Here is a 23,192-nt window from a genome sequence, read left to right on the forward strand (position 1 = left end):
CGCAGGCGACGGACGAAGCACAGCCATCCGAAACTTTGCTTCACTTTCGACAATGCAACGACGGGGTATACAGAAGAAAGACATTTTTGCATTGTTTTGGATTTTCACACCGGTACTGGCACAATGCTTTTTCGCTGGTTTTCACCTTCGTTGAAATGAGTAATGCGTCAATTGGACTGTCGTTTTCTCATTCGTATGGCTTGTGAAGACAATAAAATTTAGTTTGCATATTTATGGCACGCAGATGTTAACCTGTCAGAAACGAATGAGGCTTGGGACCTTGGTCCGAAATATTCGGCCCTTCGGAATGTTTTAGGTTATTAGAGCACACTTTTACCACATGAACATGGCCCAGACTTTTAGTAAGAACTTAGTCTATATTTTCCATGTAAAGTTATCTTTCTTTTTTTTTTTTTGCACATGGTTTCTGTTTCTACTAGACTTCTACTTTGTTGAAGTCAATGGTTCTCATATTTACATGGAGATGTTTGTGTTTTGCGTTCTCACAAAAATTGCAACTAATTATGGATTCAATGGAGTATCGACAAACAAAAAGAAAATGCACATTTGACTACCGTCTGGTGATAACAGAGCACGCCCTTTTTCTTCAGTTCGAAACGATGCTGCATTAACTTAAATTGACTACGCTGTCCCACCCACAGGTAATTACATTCCTCTTTAGCATTTCATTAAAAAAAAGATAAAAATAGATAAATTAGACAGATGTAAGTATCACTTGCAGCCACGTTTTTATTTCTCCTGCCCGTTTCACCAGCAAGCAGCAAGGGTGTGAGGTACACGAAAAGCGACATCAGTTGATCGGTTTAGAGAAACGGAGCTGGTTGTTATTTAACAATTGATCGGACAAAAGCAGAGCAATAGCTATTCCATAACCATATTTACGTAATTTTGATGCGGGTGACAAGAAACTGCTGCAGTGGAATCAGACAAATGGCATTTCCAGTGCGACGAACCTACCCAGCAATTTAATTTCCCGAACAATCGACCGAGTCGTGATTTCCCTGCCAGTTTGCAACACAAATTGCGTAATGATAATAACTTAACCCTTGCCTCCACCGGTGCATCTTGCTGCGGCTAATCTGTTATCCATTTCACCTCTCTTCACTATGTGTTCCCGGCAGTCTAGGAACGAAACAATCCCAAAATTAGACTAAAACGATTTCTCTGCCAAAGGCAAAGCTCCCGGCATTTTCCCCAAGAAGATAAAAAACGTCCAAGCTACACATACAGGACCCACAGGATAGAACTGCCCAATAAAAGTCTGCGATATTTAAACAGACAGGGGCAAAGCTAGTACAACATAAACAACTAGTACTACTACCCATAAATCACACCATCATTCGGTTCGCTTCGTACCTTAATCCGAACCGTGACGAGCTCATTCCAGATCGTCGAGAAACTCCCGCTCGGCGGACGATCGCGGCTGATGGTGCTGCCGCATAATATGGGACAATGCCGCGGCGGTGACAGCGGCTGAATCCGACGCCGGTGATGCCGTCGTATTGTTTCCTGACACCGCCGATGGCAGGGACGTACTGGACGAGGTAGCAGCTGCAGAACTAGGAATGCGAAAGCCACTGACGGCTAGTGAGCCTCGACTACTGCTGCTGACGGTGTTGGTGCTACTGATTGCAGAAATTGTGGCGCTGCTGCCGGCACTGCTGCTAGGCGAAACGCCGGATATTGTCGCCACAGTGGATGCGCCGCTCGCTGACGAACTGTCACTGGAACTGGCATTTGAAGCACCGGCCGGTGTTCCGTTGCCCGGTGACAGCAGATTACGGTCCTGTTTGGAAACATCAAATCAGTATGTTTAGTTTCGAAAGGAAGCTGAAACTTATTCCTACCTCATCGTTGACAGCATCGGTTCCGTCACCCTCGGGTCCGTCACCGTTTTTGCCATCCTGATTCATAATTATTTCGTGGCACAGCGGGCAACGGTCCTGCACGTACAGCCACTTCCTCAGGCAAACCCCGTGGAAGTAGTGCTTGCAGCGAGTAATCTTCGCCGAGGTCATTTCCTGCAATTGTACGAAACCGAAATGCTGCTTGTTTATTTGGTCTGTGAGGTGTTATCGAAAAGGAAAAAAATCAACTGACTACTGGTATTAAATACTGTTATGTAAAATGTATTAAATACGGTCTATATATTTTCATTAGTGATATTATCAGAAATCTGGGAAAGACTGTTAGAGTCAACAGGATCGTAGCGCTAGGCCAGCATTATCCTGCATCCCATTTTTCAATTGCTTATCTTTTTTTGCCTCACAAGAAAAAAATGACAGGTGGTTTCCCATGGGTGCTCTCTCCTTAGGTTTGCTCATCGAAGTCTCAATTTCAGTTTGCAGTACAAGGTGGGATAGTTAAAGCACAAGTTTGGCTAAGGCTGACAGCTTGGAAATGGCACGACTGCAAGCCGTGTTGCTTAGCGTCCAGGATCAGACACGCTGGGGTACCTCCTCCCCCCACCCCCCTCCCCTTATATCAAATTTAATGTACAAAATATTGCTTAAGGTGTAACCCAGAAGTCCAAAATAGTCTACAGTTCTCAATAACATCCTAAAATTCGATTACCATCTTTTACTCGCTTTTTCTCGCACATCGATCTGTCAGACGCATACTTCTAAGTAGAGGTCGAAGATGAATGTGAAGGAATCGCGTAAACTGTTGACCATCAACATTGCAAGCTTCAGTAATGCTGATCTTCTGTCACGCCTGGTAAATTCCAACAGTATTCTTCGCCCGACGAGATTGCCTGCAGACTATTGAAGATTGCATAATGTTTGGAACCAGGGTCATCCGCAGCAGCACGTTTCCGCAGTGCATTATCAGTCAATTACATCGAAGACGTCCCAGGACGAATCGCATGAAGGCGTTGGCTGGAAGATTCGTTTACTGGCCAAATACTGTGCAAAACCCGCAAATCTCCCAGAAAAACTGACATCATGGCCGATTCCAACGAACCCCTTAGAGTGGATACTTACTTACTTAAGCGGCTTGCCGTCCTAAGACATAGCCTGTTCAACAAAGTTTCTCCATGTAATTCGGTTGAGGGCTACCGCTCTCCAATTCCTCGGACACCGAGTACTCTCCGCCAGATCTCGTTCCACCTGGTCTAACCATCTTGCTCGCTGCGCTCCTGGTCGTCTTGTTCCTACCGGATTTGAGGCGAACACCATCTTTACAGGGTAGTTGTCCGGCATTCTTGCAGCATGCCCTGCCCATCGTATCCGTCCAGCTTTAGCCACCTTCTGGATACTGGGTACGCCATAGAGCTGTGCGAGTTCATGGTTCATCCTCCTCTTCCATACTCCGTTCTCCTGTACGCCGCCGAAGATCGTTCTTAGCACTCGTCGTTCGAAAACTCCGAGTACTAGTTCCGCTGATAATACGCCTCCGAATTCCACGGCTGGTATCATTGTCCGCCATTCCCTACTAGCACAGTTGTTATAAAACAGTTGTGGCAACCGATATATGACTAATTTCAGTCATAAATAAGTTGCTGCAACTAAAAGTGCCAAAAGTGTGCTACTTGGGTTACCAGTAAGCCAAGGTAGACAAATTCGTCGACTACCTCAAACTTGTCGCCGTCGATCAATATACTACTGCCCAAGCGGCGTCGGTCGGCCTCGGTTCCGCTGGCCAGCATGTACTTTGTTTTAGACGTATTTACCAGGGGCTTGCGATGGGTGCCATGTTTTTGTTGCCAACATCCTCAGCACATCTCGACAAGGTTGGCAGCAAATTTACCTGTCAGACGGGCGCTATTTCCTGCATTTCTTGCAAATAGCGCCCTTCGTTAAGTCGACTGTCAAACACCGTTCGTTAAAATAAGGATAGCACCCCGCTGGTATTTACCTTTAACCAGGCTTGGCATACACTTTTCGCTTTGATTTTGCTCTTTTGATTACTGCTCCTCAGCCAAGCAGAATTTGAAAAAGTGGTGTATGGGGCATTTGTAGAGCTATTAATTAACTGTAATATTGCTGAAGAAAGTGAAGTTTTATCTTTAGTATTTACGGCGCTGTAGGGCAGTAATGCCGTTGGTAGCAAAAAGAGCGCTCTTTTTGCTACCAAGAGAGTAGCAGCCTTATAGCGCCATAAATACAAAATGCACAGTAATGCTTACTTCAGAAATATTGTAGATAATAACAAATTCTACAAACGCCCCATACATCACTTTTTCAAATTTTGCTTGGCTGAGATGCAGTAATCAAAAGAGCAAAATCGAAGCGAAAAGTGTATGCCAAGCCTGCCTTTAACCCAACCCAAATTTGCTGCCTCGCGCATTAGCCTGGTGTACTGTTCAGTCACCGCCACAGATGTTCTGCCGATAATATCCACGTCATCGGCTAAGCAGATGAATTGACTAGATTTGTTGAATATCGTGCCCCGTGTGTTGATATCCGCTCGGTTCATACCTTGTAACGCTATGTTGAACAGCAGGCATGAGAGACCATCACCTTGATGAAGCCCTCTGTGTGATCTGAATGAACTTGACAATCCACCCGAAATCCGAACACAGCACTGTGTACCATCCATCGTAGATTTAATCAGTTTGATGAGCTTACTGGGGAAACTGTTCTCGTCCATGATTTTCCATAGCTTTTTCCGGTCGATAGTATCATATGCGGCTTTGAAGTCAACGAACAAATGATGCGTGGGAACTCTGTATTTACGTCCCTTTTGGAGGATTTGCCGTAGTGTAAATATTTGATCCGTTGTAGACTGACCTTCGACGAAGCCGGCTTGATAAGTTCCCACAAATCTGTTCGCAATTGGTGATAGTCGGCGGAAAATGATTTGGGACAGCACTTTATAGGCGGCATTGAGAACGGTGATCGCTCGGTAGTTCACACATCGTCTTTCTTGTAGATAGGGTAGATAACCCGGTCGTTCCGTGTGCAGACAACCGGTCAACTTGTCCGTGTTAATAAGCCGCTCCAATGCCATCCTTTCCCGCTGCTTTGTTGTTCTTCAGCCGCTGGATGGCTTCTTTAACTTCCCTTGTCGATGGGGGTGGCACATCTTCGTTGCTTGCTACACCGATGTGGTCACTTCCTCCGCTATCAAGGTCTTCTGCCTGCACGCCATTCAGGTGTTCATCATAGTGCTGCTTCCACCTTTCTATTACCGCACGGTCGTCAGTCAAGATACCTCCATCTTTATCTCTGCACATTTCGGCTCGTGGCACGAAGCCTTTGCGAGATTCGTTGAGTCACTGATAGAACTTCCGTATGTCGTGAAAGGCGGTACAGCTGCACGAGTTCTTCGCACTCCTTCTCCTCCTGGTGGCGCTTCTTCTCCTTGAAGAGTCGGGTTTGCTGTCTCCGCATCTGTTTGAATCGCTCCACATTCTGACGGGTGGCTCTACGCAGCATTTGTACCCGCGCTGCGTTCTTCTCAGCCTGCTGGTATCTGCTGGTATTCCTCGTCAAACCATTCATTACGTCGATCCGGTGCCACACGGCCCAGGACAATCTCTGCTATGCTGTTTTGGCGGCATTCCAACAGTTCTCAAGAGGGGCTTCATCCAGCTCACCTTCTTCCAGCAACGCGGTTTCGAGAGATAACGCGTAGTTTTCGGCGACATCCGGTTGCTTCAGTCGCACTAGATTATACCGTGGCGGGCGCCGGTATCGTATGTTGTTACCATCACCAGGTAGTGATCCTAACCACCTGACGTCGGTAATGTTTGAAAAGTGCCAGTCATCTATCAGAACGTGGTCGATTTGTGATTCCGTCTGATTGGGTGATCTCCAGGTGTACCGATGATAAAGGTACGTACGAAGGTACGCTTGATCTCCTTACACGACTTCATCTACCACTTCTAGTTCGTCACCGTTAACGGTTACCGTCCGTGGGAGGCATGCGCTTGGTTTCTTTGATCCTCTTACTCGTAGATTGCCTCCGCCATAGTAAAGTTTTGGGTTATGATATCAAAGTCATCTGCAAACCCTAGGAGGTTGCTACCCTTGGAGCAAATCGTGCTTCTCATTTCGATACCCGCCTGTCGGTTCACCTCCTGAAAAGCATTGTTGAACAGCATGCAGGATAAGTCGTCACCTTGCCTCAACCCTCGCCGCGTCTCAAAGGGACTCGAGACTGTTCCCGAGATGCGCACGAAACACATAATTTGATCCAACGTAGTTCTAATCAGTCGCAGCAGTTTAACCGGCAAACCATGTTCGTGCATTATAATCTGCCACAGCTGGTCTCGCTCGACTGTATCGTATGTTGCTTTGAAATCAATAGAAATGTGATGCATGGGTACGTTGTACTCCCAACATTTCTGCAGGATCTGTCGGATGCTAAAAATTTGGTCCGTAGTTGCACGAACCCTCATAAAAGCCGCCTGGTGATTCCCTACGAAACCCTGTGATGAGAGCCGGTGTAACAGGATCTGGGATAGTACCTTATAAGTGGCGTTTACCAGCGTATGTCACGACAGTTGCCGATCACCCTTTTTGTATATGGAACAAACTAGTCCTTCCATCCATTTCTCAGGTAGCTTCTCCTCTTCCCACATCTTGGTAATAACCCAGTGCAGAGCCGTTGTCAGCGTTTTTGGGCCATGTTCATAAAACTCTGCTGGTAGGCTGTCCTTACCAGCGGCTACGTTGGTCTACGGCTACGTTGGTTGGACACCCGATTTCTCGTTTGACTTCTTGGAGGTCAGGTGCTCGGCCATTGAGGTGCTCATCGAAGAACTGCTTCCACCAATCGTGATAATTCAAACGGCATAGAACGACAGGAGCTCCGACCATTAATCGTGATGATCTTTCTGAAGCATTTTTCTAGATTTCATCTAATTTGCTCTGTGCCTATTCACATAATCATTGAAACGTTAAATTTCAATCAATCCTATAAACAAGCAGAAATTAAAGTAATTCTGGAATATTCGACTGCGTGCTTGCGCTGAACCTATTCTCAGCTCTCAGGTCACTGTGGAATTGACGACTGGAATCATCTCATCAATTCGCAGGGCCTGTATTTTTGTGTTTCTAATCTGAGAATGCCTAAAAAATGGACCTGAAAGCATGGGAATGTACGAAAGTGGAATCAAATTGGAATAACACTAGTACCGCTAGTCGTGCCGAATGTTTCTCCAAACATTTCTATGACTTATGTCCGGGTCGTTGTCATGTGAAGAAAAGCTTCGAGATCATATATGTCGCTTCTGTGCGATAGAAAAGGAAGTCTCGGAACACATCCGTTATGTCAGACATACTTTGGTTCTTCGACGGAGGGCTGCTAGAACTCCCAGCACAAACGGTATTAGTCAAACTTCTGATAGCTGGTTACTAATAATTAACATTTTTAATTATTGAATAAAATTTCAACTCATTTCAAAACCGTTGCCATTGAGCTTAGCTTAGCTCATAACCTAACATTCAGAAACAGTATCTAATTGCGTGCTCACTATAAGGTTAATTGATACATACCACGAACACACGTTCTTCGGAAATTCCGAATCTATTTCACTTACCTGGTAGCAAATTGCGCAGACATCATCGAACGACAGCAGTTGCAGCGGGGTTGCTTCCGGCAGCGAACTAATCTTATGCACCGCCGTCCGTCGCTTCATGAACACTCCCCAGCCGGCCCTTGCCTCGCACCAGATGTTGAAGTACGCGTGGATGCACATCATCAGCGCCCGGATCGCACCGCCTACAGGAATGGTAGCTAAGTAGTAGTAACAGTGCACGCGAATTTGTGTGTGTGCGCGTTTTTTTGTTGATTGTGTTCAATAACTCGCCAAACAATAGCGTGGCGATTAGTTAAAATTTTAGTGTAAGAAAACCGGATTTGTTGGTTATCGGAGGACAAAGGATGCGTAGGGTAGGAAAGAAGTAAAAATAAATTCTTAAAAAAACAATCAAGCCATAGATCGACAAAGATGTACAGTAAACAAATAAAGAACTCAGTGTGAATTAGATGAAGGAAAAATTAGGCATAGGCAAACAAAGTATAGAACAGAAAGAAAGCCGGTTTAGTGACGGAACTCGAGCACAGTTAGTCGAATATATGTACAAAACAATCAATAACGAAAATTTACCGGATTCGAAAATGAGGATCCATGCGCCGTTAAAGAACAGGAATATCCCGAAGCAAAACTCGACTGAATTTCCAAAGGCTCGGATGTAATACACATAGTCGTCCAACTTCTCCCAAAATGTTTGCCGTCGTGCGTCCAGCAAAAATAGCGTGTACGTTGCTAGGCTTACCAATACCTGAAACAAGATAGTGTTTCAATAACAATTTCAGCCTACACAAAAACAAATGGAACCATACCTTAACAATCACTTCCACCGAAAAGGCGGTTACTGCTAGCAGCCAGGTTGAAGGCGAGTGTCGCGCCCACAGGATACTGAGTAGTCCCAGTGGGGTTAGCAGAAGAAAGGCGCATACCATCAGAGCTCGTGCGTGACGTTTTCTGCACACAACGAAAAACATTGAAGTCTTCCAACAGTTAACGGAAACAGTTCAATATCCCAACATACCTGGATGGATTCCTAGCTGCACTGAGAGACATCAGAATCGGTGCGACTATGTTGTGCAGAAAATGTAGCAGCGCTGTGATGAGCAGACACAAATTCCGGCACAAACGAACGAATCGCTTGTCCGGCGAAAGCGAGGTAAGTCCGGTTTGCAGTGCCAGAATGTAGAATAGAATGGCCGATACCGTGCCGATTGATTTGTCCTCGTCGTAATCCTCGGATAGTAGAAAATGCTGAAAAGCTTTCCCGATATAGTGACAAACCAGGGAAATTATGCTGGTCATTCCTAGGACGGCAGTCAGCGTTTCACAACCACTGACCAACAGGCTCTGTACCGTTGCAGCAAACCTGAGCGGGACGTCCGAGTTAATCAGCATGCTAATCAACTGTTCCGTAAGCCGAATCGTCCAGAACGCTCTCAGCACACATGGCACGTTCAATCGTTGCCATTCGTTTTCGATCAGTGCAGAGATGCCAAAGTTACTGGCGAAATTTCGAGCATGCTGATATCCGCTGAGGATTGTCTTGACCACATCAAAGGAGGAACTCCATAGGGCAATTTTGGACAGCACCAACGGTAAAAAGGCAGCAAACGCGGGAGAATGTCTTAACACGACCGCCGGTAGCGGTAGCATCGCTAGGAACAGAGGCATCAGGAAGCTGAAGGGCAACGCCTTCTGGATGAGTTTGTATCTGTGAATAAACGAAAAAAAGTATGAGGAATTTTCTCGTTGATTGTTGCGTTTCGTAGACTTACTTTGGTCCCAGATGGATGTATGCGAAGATGACCCCCATCAGCCACTGGGCCAACAGGTGGGGCAGTATGGATAGGGCCACACCTCCCGGATCCAGCAGCCGTTCCATGTTGAGCGACAGGATGTCCTCCAGCAGGCTGGGACCGTCCGATATCACCGACAGGGCGGAAACGTTACTCCAGTACGACAGGAATATCAGACCCACCGAGATGATGTACATGTACACTATGACTAAGTGGCGTGTCCACAGCATGAACACACACGCTGCGCTCAGACAACCTGCGGGAAGATTTCGTTGTGGACAAAGGCACAAAAGCTCAGTGAAAGAATATTTAAATTTACAAATTGAATAAGTGTTTGTGTATGTAAGTTTATTTGTTTATTTGTAGAAATCAATTGACATTTTTGAACAATCTGATGTGACGGTTCTTTGAGCTCAAATAAGCTACAGTAGAAAAGCTGAACAGTAGAAAAAGTCCGGATGCAGGAAGTTACTGGCTCATACGAACCAAAGGTGGTCCGATGGAATCTCGGTTGCAGCCAATTTTTCTTACACCAGCCAAAAAGCATATCCAAGAGCCTTTGAAGCCGGATACAAGCATCGATGGAACGAACTACTGAATATAATTTCAAGTCATCAGCATACATCAGCTTGCATCCAACTCCAAGCAGTGAAGCAGTATAGGTCCCATGTTGCTGCCTTGCACACCCGAGAACAGAACATGCTGGCACAAGCATCCTTTTCGGACTCTCGCTCGTACTTATGAGTTTTTATGTTTTTATGAGTGTGTGTCCAACCTAGATTCACTCTAGTTCCAATCGAACGGCTGTCAAACGTTTGTTTTTTCACTCAGATTGAATCTAGTTTCGCTTTGGGTTGCACTTTTTAGACGACGGGTTCGCTCTGGTTTTTTTTCACAGTTTCAACCCCGCTGTAAGCAAATACACTGACAACCCGAAAACGTTTGTTTATTCTCCCGAAAATGTTTGTTTATTCAGTGGTCCAACTGGAACTAACCCAATTAAATAAGCAAAAACGCTATACGTCTCACGGGCAGCTGATTGCTCAGGAGTTATTTGACTCGCGAATAAGTTATGCAGGAAGACGATGTGAGGATGTGCGTGCGGGATTAACACTGCCTGCAAATGACGGATCTCTTTAAGGGCATGTTAAAATGAACCTGAAGCTACTGAGAACCAGCACATATAAACCCCTAATCCAAGGTGTGATGCGGCCCATGCCGAGGGATGAATGGTCGAGGGGGTTTAATAAACACGGAGCCTGTGGAGTACCAGGGCGCCCTCCACAGTAATCTGCCCTTGCTGCATTAAGCCGGTCACTGATGCAGTGGACCATCTCTTATCGAGCTACTCATGGGATCCACATGGAGTCTTAATAAAAACAATCCACAGAGCTCCGACAGCCTCTCTCTGCCGGAAAACAGAGACGCGAAGTAGGAGATGAGTATAGGGGAGGAACAGGATCTGGACGATGCATTAGCAGAGGTTCAATCCTGTTTCTCGTCTATCCTCAACACGCCGACTCGTTGTGAGTCGACAGACGACGAAGACGACGGACTAAATGTCGTAATCCGATCTGGACCCAAAGTGGAAGATCCAACTGAGAGTGGCATTCCGTGGAGAAGTAACCCGATTAGAGCACAGAAAAGGAAAATAAGGGGTCTGCTTGTGTTGACTCAATCTGACTCTGTTTCACGTAAAAGATCACGTGGATCGGATCTGCGTAGCAGCGGAAAAAAGCCGATCCCCAAAAAACCGAAGAGGAATCTGTGCCCTCGAGAACGAGCGGGATAGGACGTGCGTAAGCAATCCACCCACTGCGCTCGTAGGAGAGGAACTAGAGTGAAGTCTACTGGTGAGTAGTGATGTCCGATTACTTCTCGATTAATCGAACTAATCGATTATCTGTTTAAATAATCGATTAATTTTTAATCGATTGCTTTATGTTCCGATTAGTAGATAATCGATTGCCTGGTCGATCGATTATGCCGGATTTTTGAAAATTTTATTATTTAGCAATTTCTAACAAATTTAATTTATTACAGTGGCTGGCGCTTAGCTACTAAATTAACCACACGCGATTAGCCAGTTAGTTGGTTTCGCTTTGTTGGTTTCGAGGTACGATGCTGATCTAACAAACTGGTCGTCGTATTCGTATGTTCAAATCTCGGCGATGCTGCTAAATAGAATCAGTGGAGTTGTTACAGTAGCTTCGTAACTGTCCTAATAGCCCTCTAATAATACTGATGTGAAGTCTGTCGATAAATAGGGGTCAAGTCTTAAGGTATCCAGCTGAAAAGAAAACAGCTCAAGAAAAAAACCTGCTATTTACCAACGGGGTGGCACACTAGAATTTCAGCATAACGAACATCTATTTTCATTCTGCTTTCACAAAACTGGATAAACTGTTGTCGTATTTTCACTCATTCAACAGAAAAATATTATGTGATGTATAATATATTACAAAACCGCAAGAATGTTCAGCAAATTGTACTAAACTAATTAATCTTTAACTGCCATCATTTGGTACAGCCAGCAACAAATTTTGTTACCCGATTTAACATTACCTTAGGGTGAACAGGCCATTTTTCGGGTGCCAGTGCCAGTGATGTCGGTTACGCACCAAATATATGGGAGATGACAACCTTGCCATCCCGTTGCTATTTACTGACCAATCTGATGTAGTTCTTTTAACGTTACTGTGTTACCTGACTCACTGCGAATATGCGTTGTATTCGCGGGATCGTGTTGGTTCGAAAAATATCGCCCTTGTGTCGAAAATATCATTAATTTTGATCACTAAAAATAACGTACTTAAACGTTATATTTCATGTGCCAGTAGTACGCAATAATTGTATTGTGAAACTGAAATGTTATTTATGCAACTTTTTACAAATTAAACGCAATAACAAAAGCACAACTTATAAAAAATCGTTTGTTATCGATATTAACTGTAAATGCGTTATAAACGAATAAAACGTATGGTTACGTTTTATTTCAATAATACGCATATTCGCAGTGAGTCAGGTAAAATAGTAGTTGCATAGATATCAATTGAACAACAATGGAGATAGAGCCGAGAGTGTAACTGCAAGTATCCTTATTTTTGGTATCGGGACGTAAAGGTTATAACCAATCGATTATTTCGACTAATCGATTATATAGCGCCGATTAATCGATGTCGATTATTGGCCACCCATAAAGTAATCGATTATTAACTAATCGATTAACTGGAAAAATCGGACATCACTACTGGTGAGGCCCCAAGCCTCCCATGGGCTGCGCTACTGCTCCTACAGGGAGGCCATAGGTCAATTTAGAGTTGGGATCCTCTCTGAGGACTATCCCAGCACTGAACTGAGTGCGGCACAGCTAGATTCCATACAGGATGCTCTATTAGTAGCGATAGAGCAACAATTTGGTCGGAATTGGTTAAAGAAAGTGGTTCCTAGCCTTCCACTATGGGAAGAAGCAAGATTTGTTGCTCTGGATGCAAAGAATATTCCGCGTCCAGAAATTCTTCATGCTTTCATCCCACAAAGCGCGTCATTCGATGACGAGAGACTCAGAAGACACATAGAGAGTCAAAATGAGAATCTCGACAAATGGCGAATTCTGCAGCGAACTAACCCGAATGGAATACATGCGGATTGCTTGCTAACAACAGATGAGGCTTCTATGCGTCAGCTAGCAAGTTGAAACTTTATCATAAACTTTCGGTTTGGCGAGACTCAGCTGAAGAGAGTAAATCCGAGGCAACGTCAAATCACAAGCCAGCCCATGGAGGTGATAATTTCTGAGGCCAGTACTATCGAACTCAAAGAGGATCAAGGGTCCGTTGGTGCTGAGTCTCAAAACTCCAGGAATCCTGATAATCAGGACACCATTGGGGCCATTGGTTGCAAAAAAGGAGGTTCCACAACGTGCTCAAGGGGGTCCTAACAGAGATTCTGGTAAAGAGCAGACACATCAAGGTGAGTCTCCCATGCCCATCACATCTTGTGGGGAACCACCGACATCATCAATCGAGGTGAGTGCCTTTTAGAATTCCTCTCGTCAAACAATATCGATATTGCTAATAAAGGCAATGAACCTACATTTATAAATGCTATCAGGCAGGTAGTCTTGGACCTGACTCTGTGCAGTCCAGTAATTTCAGAGAAAATGCAAAACTGGCACGTGTCGAAAGAAGCTTCGCTGTCTGATCACAGACACATTATTTTCGAATGGGTGGGTGGCCTAATGTCACAGGCTGCATATCGAGATCCAAGGAAGACCAACTGGAATCAGTATGCGCTGGAACTCGAATCGAACAGCCTCACTACAAGGACTAGGTCAGTGCAACAACTTGAATCGGCCTCAAAGGTCTTAAACGAAACGATAATCTCTGCTTATAATAGTAATTGTCCACTTAAAAGGGTTACTTCAACTAGGAATGTTCCCTGGTGAAACAAAAGGCTCGAACGGCTTCGCAAAATGGTGCGAAAACTGTTCAATAGAGCTAAGATTACTTCTGATTGGACTCAATATAGGAGAGCTCTAACCGAATATAGCAGAAAACTGGGACGATCGAAAAGGAAATCTTGGGTACACAATTGCGAAAGCATTGAAAGTACTCCAATTGTGGCAAGACTTAACAAGACTCTTGCAAAGGACCATTCAAACGGACTCGGTTCACTCAAGAGAGGAGACGATTTGTTCACAAAATCACCTGTAGAAGTACTAGACTTAATGATTCATTTTCCAGGATCTTTCTCAGTCAATGTTGTTACCAGCGCGAACTCCGATTGTGGTAAAAGATGTTCTCAAAGGAACCTTAGAGGATCTGAGTGGACAAAAGAGATAGCAACCAGACTCGCTGGGCTGGTCTTCACTAGCGCTAGGGTGGAGAACGCAGTGAAATCTCTTCAACCTTATAAATCGGCAGGTGCAGATGGGATCTTCCCAGCTCAAATTCAAAACGGAGAAACGGTGCTATTTCCGTCTCTAATCGAGCTTTTCAAGACAAATCTGATACTAAATCATATTCCGTGTACGTGGAGATTAATAAAAGTTGTATTCATTTCATACCAAAAGCAGGAAAACGTGACAAAGCACTTCCAAAAGCTTCCAGACCAATTAGTTTATAATCAATATTGTTAAAAACTTTGGAAAAAGTATTATATGATAATGTACTCATAAACAGTCTAAACACATGATTAGATATCCATAATCGAAACACCAGTTTGCATATCAAGCTGGTAAATCTACAATCACAGCACTACACGCGGTCGAGTCAAAAATTGAAATCTCTTTCATCGAAAGAAACAGCATTAGGCGTGTTTCTCGATATCGAAGGGGCCTTTAATAATGCTTCCTATTTATCAATGGCAAATGCCATAAAGAAAAGGCGATTTGATGAATGTATAGTCGAACGGATCCACAGTATGCTCCAGTATGCTGGTTCAATCAAGTTCTATACCGACGGCTCAAAAATGGGAGTCAAAACGGAGGTGTACGGCCCCAGAACAAGAATATCTGTAGCTACGGGAGACTGGCCAACAGTCTGCGCTTTTGTTTCAGCTCTCGAAGGCGAGGATTGAACCTTGGGGAGAAAAACAGGATTGAACCTGCTGCTGGATCCGGGAGGTGAGGATTGAACCTTGGGGAGAAATACGCCACTGGCGTATGGAGTCGCAAAAATAAGTTGCCACCCAATTGAACTGACAGTGCCACCCAATTGAAGTTCCAATGTAACTTTGTGACCACCCAAATTGTTACCAAGATTTTGTTGAATTTGCAAAATTTCGTTACAGAAAATTCAAGTAGACTGGGTACTTAAGTGAAGAAATGATTTTCATCATTCGTGTTGTAGACTTTGTTCAAATTAGTTCAACAATATTTATATTAGGTTATCTTCCGCATAGGTTCAACTATCAGTGCGTGTCGTGAGACCGAACATTCACAACTTAATCGAAAATCAATACTACCTGTTTACTATAGATTTGACAGAAAGACTCTCTGTCTTCAGAATTCTGCTCCAAGTGGTTGCTACCAACTGAAACTAGGATGTTTGAAATAGCGATGTGGCCTTTATGCTTTAAAAGCGGAAAACAAATCAGTCTAAGATTCAGAGAGTATCATAATTTGTCATAAAGTATAAGTAACCAGACAAATTTTAATCAAAGTTGCTATTACGCAAGACGACGCAAGCAAACAGTTTTATTGGGAATAACATCTAAACGAACTCGCGCTTTACATCCGTTCATTCACGCAATAAGCATATGGACGTACCGAATGACATGAGAAACCAAGTCCAAAAACAAACAAAACAAGTCTATTCGATTCCCCCTTAAATACTTACGTTGCGATAGTATTAAATAATAGACAAAATTTTGAACCATAACAAATCCCATCGTAGCACAAACGACCAGCTGCAGGTGGCAAAAAGTCAATAATGACTCAGCAGCTAAAAGTTATCACAACGTGACGATTGCTTTTTTCACCAAAAGAAGCCGTCTAGTTTCATTCCAAAAGTAAGTCTGTTTGAGACTCATCGACCGAAGCGTGAACGAATTTTTTTTAACTATTTAGGCAAATTACTTCGTCCCAAGAAGTTCGATAACATTTGCTTTCTGGGCTACATCCGAACTAAATCATTGTTTTGTACGATTCGAAAACTGAACCAATTTGTACGACTTCAACGGGAAGTTTAATGGCAGATGTTATTTTATTTAGCATCCCGATCCAGGCAATCGACAAGAAGTGATTCGAAAGCGTTTAGTTCCGTCAGAAGATTTTTAGATTCAATACTTAAAGTTTTGTAAAAAAAACCTTTTTTTATGGAGGCGCAAATACTTTATAATATGTAATGTTTGATGTACAATGGAAGAAACATCAGACATCGTTAGCATTATTTCTGTTCAAAACTCTGTTTGAATGCATTTTAAAATGATTGTATTTTTTTTATTTATTGTACAAGACATGGCCTAGCTAGAATTGGGCTTGATTTAAAGCCGTATCTTACAAAATACGATGGGGTGACATAAAAGAAGCATACAATCACTCTTAGTTGGATTAGGGTGGATTGGTTTTCAACTTTTATGTTTTATTCGGTAGTCGACGGGTTTTTGATACAGTTTCAATTCAGGTCTGTCTTCGAGTGCTCAATCGATTGCTGACTAGTAGAGACGACCGGTGTTCAAAGTTCGGATGATTAAACATTTATCAGGGGTATGCTTCTACACAACGAAAAAAAAATAACTGTAACACATTATCAATTTTGACCAAAAAAAGTACATATGATAACGAGGATGAAACAACATGACGTGTGTGAGAAAGTTCAACAATTTTCTTGAAATAATTGCGATTCAAAGCAAATGATTATTATTAACCAATGATAAAACCTACGTTTATCCTGTTTATTTCTCATTGATTTTAGAAAAAAATCTGATTTTGGCTTTTCGACTATTTTAAAAACCTATCGCAATTTGCTTGCACGAACCATACTATGCTCGTTAGTCCGTTTGAATGCACTGTGAATATAAACATCCATTTAAAACGCAATAGGTACTGGCAAATGTGTTATAGCTGTGAACTTGCTTCCATGCAAGCGATGACAAATCTACTCGAACATTTTTATGCCAATTCTTCGTCCAGGTTTGGAATTTTAGCGTAAAGTGCACAATCATTGCGGTGCGAGGACGCATGAATTGCTGCGCTGTTGTTGCCGTATGCTCAAGCAGATTAGCGTGCATCGGTTATCGGAATCAAAGGTAAACGAAGATATTCGTCTAGGCCATGTTTTGCGCGTATATTTATCGTTCATATGAGTCCTTTCGTTTTATTGCATTTAACCTGCCAGCGCCAGTCATCATGATTAGTACTTAGCAACAACCGAGAATCAGTAATCTACGTAATCTATGAATTGGTTCGTTTTTAAGAGTACACTGGAATCATTTTTTACGCGGTGGATACATTGCAAATGTTCAATAAAATCACATACAAAAGAATCCTAGTAGCTATACTTTGGATTAATGTTTGGATAGCAACTTATTATGCTATCTTAGAATAAAAAAATAATAAATTCAGTCTTAATCGTAAACTCACGACCAACAGTTCACTTATTTCTCTCTCACCAATTTCCTATCTATAGTTTGCGCTGATAATCCGAAAACTTAGTTCGTCGTTAAAGACACATCTAATAAGGTCTCTACGAAACTGCGCTAGAGAACCATTAGCGGTTTAATTTCTTGAACGACGCTCTAAACCATAATCAATCAGCCAGCCACTTCGTAACAATCGCTGTGTTCCACGATTTTAACGTCATCCGACGGGATCGAGGATCACATAGCGGAGGAGTACTACCAGGGATCAAGAAGTGCTATTCGTTCTTCCGAATAAACCTCCCCTCGTTCTCGAATATTGAAGTCGTCGCCATTCAAGCTAGAGCAAAAGAAAAAGATCTTTGTATCGCCTCAATATAGTTTCCTCCATCGGTGCGGATTGAGCAGAAGCAACTTTCTGATATTGCAGAATTGCTTCCCGCACCTTTACTAATTTTGGGAGATTTTATTTCCCATTGCACTCAATGGGGGTCACTATACGACGACCACCGATCCTCCTTGATTCATAACACGATTGACGACTTCGATATGGCACTTCTAAACACTGAGGAAGCGACACCCGCAACCGCACCGCAACCTCAACCTCAACCGCAAGGGAACCCCTGATTACAATGATAGAATTTTCTATAGCTCTCCTCTCTTGCAACAATACTGCTCCAGGGTTAGACAGAATCAAATGCAACTTGTTGAAGAATTTGCCTGACCCTGCCAAAAGACGCATGTTGAACCTGTTCAATAAGTTTCTTGAGCTGAATATTGTTCCGCAGGACTGGAGGCAGGTGAAAGTCATCGCCATTCAGAAACCCGGGAAACCAGCCTCCGATCATAATTCTTATAGGCCGATTGCGATGCTTTCCTGCATCCGATAATTAATGGAGAAAATTATCCTTCTTCGCTTAGATAAATGGTCCGAAGAGAATGGATTACTTTCAGATACCCAATTTGGCTTTCGCAGGGGCAACGAAAACAAACGATTGCTTAACGTTGCTGTCCACTGAGATTCAACTCGTCTACGCTCAGAAGGAGCAAATGGCATCCGTATTCTTGGACATTTAAGGGGCTTTTGATTCTGTCTACGTGGAAGTTTTGACCGAGAAACTTCACTTGCAGGGACTTTCACCGGTTTTGAATAATTTTTTGCTCAATTTGTTGACCACATCTCGAGTTAGCTTCATGGGTCTTCCCCAGGGCTTATGTCTATGTATAACTTTTATGTTAACGACATTGATAGTTGTCTCGAAGAGTCATGCACGTTAAAGCAACTTGCAGATGATTGCGTAGTTTCCATTACAGGATCCACGGTTAACGATTTGCAAGGACTGTTGCAAGATACTTTGGACAATTTGTCCAGTTGGGTGTTAAAGCTGGGTATCGAATTCTCCACGGAAAAATCAGTATTTGGTAATTTCGAAAGACTGGTCGAACTACAATTTCAATCCAGATTTATGACTCTATATTTTGACTACATGGCTCAAGATATCAACCCTTCTCAGTATGCTCCCACAACTGTCGCATCACTAGGTACATCTAAGTCTGCTATATTCTTCGACACCATCAGGAAAGAAGAAACTTTCGGTATTCCGGATCAACGGCGATCGCAGGAGATCCCCAAAAAATTTTTCAACAAATTTAAAAACGTTAGCTGCGATTAGATGTTTTACACTGACGGACCTACCTCGACGAATCCACTGGCTTCGGTGTTTTCAACGAAACTTTTACCGCCTCCTACAAACTCGATGCACCTGCTTCCGTATATTGCGCAGAACTTGCTGCAATTCAATACTCCCTTGGGATCATCGAAACTATGCCCACAGACCACTACTTCATCTTCACAGATAGTCTCAGTGCCATTGAGGCTCTGCGATCGATGAAGATGGTAAAGCACTCCCCGTATTTCCTGGGAAAAATACGGGAGCTTTTGAGTGCTTTAACAGACAAAAAATTTAAGATAACCTTAGCCTGGGTCCCTTCTCATTGCTCCATACCGGGTAATGAGAAGACTGATTCTTTAGCTAAGGTGGGTGCGATTGAGGGCATTATTTACGATAGACCAATTGCTCATAACGAATTTTACAGTACCATGCGCTAGAGGTCGCTAATGAGCGACAATTGGCAAACATCTTGGAATATAGATGAGATGAGACGATGGCTACATTCCATCATTTCTAAGGTATTGCCGAAAGCATGGTTCAAGGGATTGAATGTGGGCAGAGATTTCATTCGCGTGATGTCCAGACTTTTGTCCAATCATTACACGTTAAACACGCATCTCTTTCGTATTGGGCTTGTAGAGAGTAACCACTGTGTTTGTGGCGATGGCTTCCTCGACATCGAACATGTTGTTTGGTCGTGTGCCACATTCTGTGATGCTAGGTCTAACGTAACGTCCCGGTAAGAGATATTCTGGGTAGCACTCTAATTCGCAGACCGCCTGTCCCACCTTGATGAGCTTAAAAATTAATTAAATTGATTTATTGAATTAATTAAAAATTTGTAAAACTTTTTTAAAACGTTATCGGAGTGCACTCATACAGGTGATTCCATTCAGCAAGCCTTGCCGAGCCGAACATCGCAGCCGCAGGCTAATGCTAAGCTGACTTTATTAAATCGCCGCTCCTGCGTGCTGCGTCGTCTTTGCAAATCGAGGACAGAGCATCAGTCAAGCAAGCTTGTAGTTTGACCAAATGTTCGGCCGACCGCTACTTAGCCAAGGCTGCCGATGCTGTTTATTGTTGTCATCTCTGCTCACTGCTTACAAATCGAATCGTACAAACTTTTCGAACGGTATGATAGTTTCGTCCGATAAGCAGTAGAACCAGTTCCACATTCATATGAAATACGTTTGTTTGTTTGTTTATTTTTCTTTGTGTTTTTCGTTCACCTTTTCAGCTCCAATTTATTCATTCGGTTGCAGAGCTTACGCTTTCTTTGCAGAAAATTAGTCTTTATAAAAATAATACACTTACCAAAAAAGCACAGCAAAAATTTGAGCGTCGTCAGCGACACGAATTTGTAGAACTCGATGTTATCCTTAATGGAACTGTGATCCGGTCCAATTCCGGTGGTTGCTCCCAGCATGTCGGAAGCCGCAGCTGTGGCTACCTTCATAGTAGCATTTATAGTCATGTTAACAAGTGATTCGGAAACGACCGCCGAAGAGGAAGGATCTGTCACAGTCCCTGCCGTTCCATTCGAAACGCTGGATGACGTGTTCGGAAGTCCCATGCTAATCTTGAGGATTTCATCGATGATAAACAAGCTGGGAACTCGCATAATCACGTCCACCAAACCGAGGACTTTTGTTCGAACCACCGACATATTGCCCCGAGTTATGTGCTATTTGACCCCGCCAACGCTCGGTGAAGGTTCCGGAAAAAGAACAGCCAACAATAGCCTTGATGCAGTTATGACCGGTAACACGGATCCTACGTTTTCAAAAAAAAACTCACTTTTTACGGTCTTACTAGGACACTTCAAACGAGATTTTTTTCCTTTTAAACCAGTGAGAAAAATACGAGAAAACGAAAACTTTCACATTTCGTATTTCGAGGCCATTGCTTATTAGCCACTTCCGGCTAGATTCCGTTGGTATCAGACTCGGTTAATCGTCGCAAACGAAAATAAAGTAGTAACCACTAGAACGACCGGAGTTGGCAATCTTTTAGCTACACTTTTGCCGATATCTTTTTCTGTTTTTTTGTACAATTCTAAGCTGTCGCGAAAAAGTTATAGAAATCGCACTTTGGCTGAGTCAAGGCAATTTTGACGTTTACCATCCGACGTTCTCTTTTATCAAAGCCGTGGAAAGTGTGCGTGGTATCGCCAGCAAGACGACCAAGGGTTTGGTCCGGTTTGCTATAAGCGAACATGTGCTATAAAATCATGGTTATGGTTGCAGATATTTTTTTAATTCTGTTTTAAATACAGTTTAGTTCAACAATAAACTTTGTTATTTTAAAGAATAGCCGGTGTCTTGCCGGTGTCTATCAAAAAAGCATTTTTAGAATCAAAAATAGGTATTTTTGGAAAGAGCTTAGTACATATCCAGCTTTTTACGCGCTATAATGGTGGCCGCTATCCAGCTTTTTACGCACTATCATGGTGGCCGCTATAAATTGTGTTCGTAATATGCGAACAATCTTTTTGACAACTCTGCATATTGCGGTTATTTACATAAATTTTCATCCTGTTGCGGCGGTAGTCCGCATCGTCAATCACCGCAACGAGAACAAGGAAAGGTGGCCAAATATTTTTTAGTTTATATGTGCAACTGTTACTGATGCTTTAGCAACTAAAACTACCATAAAAAACTTCTTTTAGCCTCTTATATTCAAAAATCTGTTTTATATACATTCATTGAATATCATAAGTATAAAAATTGGTGTAAATAGCAACAAAATTTAAAAAGTATGGAATGGTGATGCAAATATCTAAACAATAGAAATTAATCTATTTGTATGGCAGCTCTGGACAAAAGCACATCCTTCAATATTTGGCGAGCTCAGCATTGGGCGATAATGTATCGATATAACTGGTATCGATATTCGTGGACGAAATCTCGATAGAGATTTTTTCGAAATAGTTAATTTCGGCATGCATATAAATAAATACAATAGCTCTGTAAATGTTAACACGTTATACGGAGTGTTATAAAATAAATGTAAAATGCAGATCGTCACGTGATGCGAGCAATTTTGCCGATTATGCTTTCAGCTGAGTATACGTATCGATATGTGAAAAATATCGATATTCAATTAACGAAAATTCGTCAGCTTCGCTCAATACAGAATTATTTTGACAGCTTGCTATGAATTTTCCGAGAATGAAAAGATTTCTAGCAAAGCACAATATATCAAATGAAGATAGAATTAACAAAAGGGCGAATGTCGCAAGCGTAAACAAACCGAGTGAGGGTTGATTTTCCTATGCTGGTCCAGCAAAAAGTAACTCTCACTCGTTTTGTTTACATTTGCAACATTCGCCCTTTCGTTAATTCTATCCAGAAATCTGGCCTTCTTCTCTTGCAACACTACCGTGCTCTTTCTTTCGTTTACGCCAGTGCACAGTGGTCCAATCAGCGAAATACGTGATCGTGTGATATTGCGCCAAAACGTGAAGTTTTTCACATATAGTGTCTTCAGGAAAATTTCTTGGTATAACAATCCCCTTCTTGTGAGAGAAGTCCTTGAGTGATTAATTCCCTTAAAAGTGAGATAAGAAATTTATTTTCTCGTACATTCGAGATAGAGGTTTGGTACTTTCGGCAAAGTTGTAGTAAATATCAATGCAAAAAACTTTGTCGAGGACACCATACTTATATCTGTTCATGGAAATTATTTATGAAGCGTATTTCGTGGCCAAACCCTTTAAAACAGTTTTTAAACCCTGACTTATTCTTCACAACTTTTACGTGTTCATAGTGTTCTAGAAAGTTTTTTTTTTTTTTTTTTTTTTTTTTTGAGTGGTTTTATCCCAAGGGTCATTCACCACTTATATGTATACTAGCTGACCCGACAAACTTCGTATTGCCACAAATTAACCTGTGTTGTACATAAATCATGAATCTCGGATGATCTTTATCACTTCTCGAGTTTTGCAAGTCCCCCAGTGGGCGGCGCTTCCGACGGCGGGTCACCGGCAACACTCGCGACCGGCTCGTCCTGAATGATCTAGTGTTACTATAGATAGTTTTTGTGGTCTTGTTATTGATTAATGTTTTATGGAAGAGTCTCGAATTTCTCGAGTTTGATTAGTTTTTGAGTTTCGCCAAAATTTCTGTTTTATTTGTA

The 23,192-nt window shown here is 42.7% G+C and overlaps 1 protein-coding gene across 2 annotated transcripts; it reads right to left on the reverse strand.

Annotated features, from left to right (window-relative positions):
- Positions 1 to 368: 368 nt before the first annotated feature.
- On the reverse strand, positions 369 to 21,149 carry LOC128745818 (protein TRC8 homolog). 2 transcript variants are annotated; one of them, XM_053842953.1, is made up of 8 exons: positions 20,370 to 21,149; positions 9,280 to 9,556; positions 8,526 to 9,215; positions 8,317 to 8,458; positions 8,081 to 8,255; positions 7,511 to 7,692; positions 1,869 to 2,042; positions 369 to 1,807 (listed from the first exon to the last, which is right to left on the reverse strand). In XM_053842953.1, exons 1-8 carry the CDS (start codon positions 20,719 to 20,721, stop codon positions 1,400 to 1,402), a joined length of 2,400 nt encoding a protein of 799 aa, XP_053698928.1. In that variant the 5' UTR covers positions 20,722 to 21,149; the 3' UTR covers positions 369 to 1,399. The 2 variants fall into 2 exon arrangements, with proteins under 2 accessions (XP_053698928.1, XP_053698891.1); XM_053842916.1 differs by having other exon boundaries at positions 7,511 to 7,707.
- Between the last annotated feature and the right edge of the window lie 2,043 nt (positions 21,150 to 23,192).

Source organism: Sabethes cyaneus, chromosome 1 (genome assembly GCF_943734655.1).
Source record: "Sabethes cyaneus chromosome 1, idSabCyanKW18_F2, whole genome shotgun sequence".
In the NCBI taxonomy this organism is placed as follows: Eukaryota; Metazoa; Arthropoda; class Insecta; order Diptera; family Culicidae; genus Sabethes; species Sabethes cyaneus.

Excerpts from the sequence above, each read along its gene's own strand:
- LOC128745818 (XM_053842916.1), bottom strand. The coding sequence starts at position 20,721 with ATGTCGGTGGTTCGAACAAAAGTCCTCGGTTTGGTGGACGTGATTATG. Across the intron at positions 9,557-20,369 it reads ATTTTTGCTGTGCTTTTTTG|GTTGTCTGAGCGCAGCGTGT; the intron begins GTAAGTGTATTA and ends ATCTTCCCGCAG. Across the intron at positions 9,216-9,279 it reads TACATCCATCTGGGACCAAA|ATACAAACTCATCCAGAAGG; the intron begins GTAAGTCTACGA and ends GTTTATTCACAG.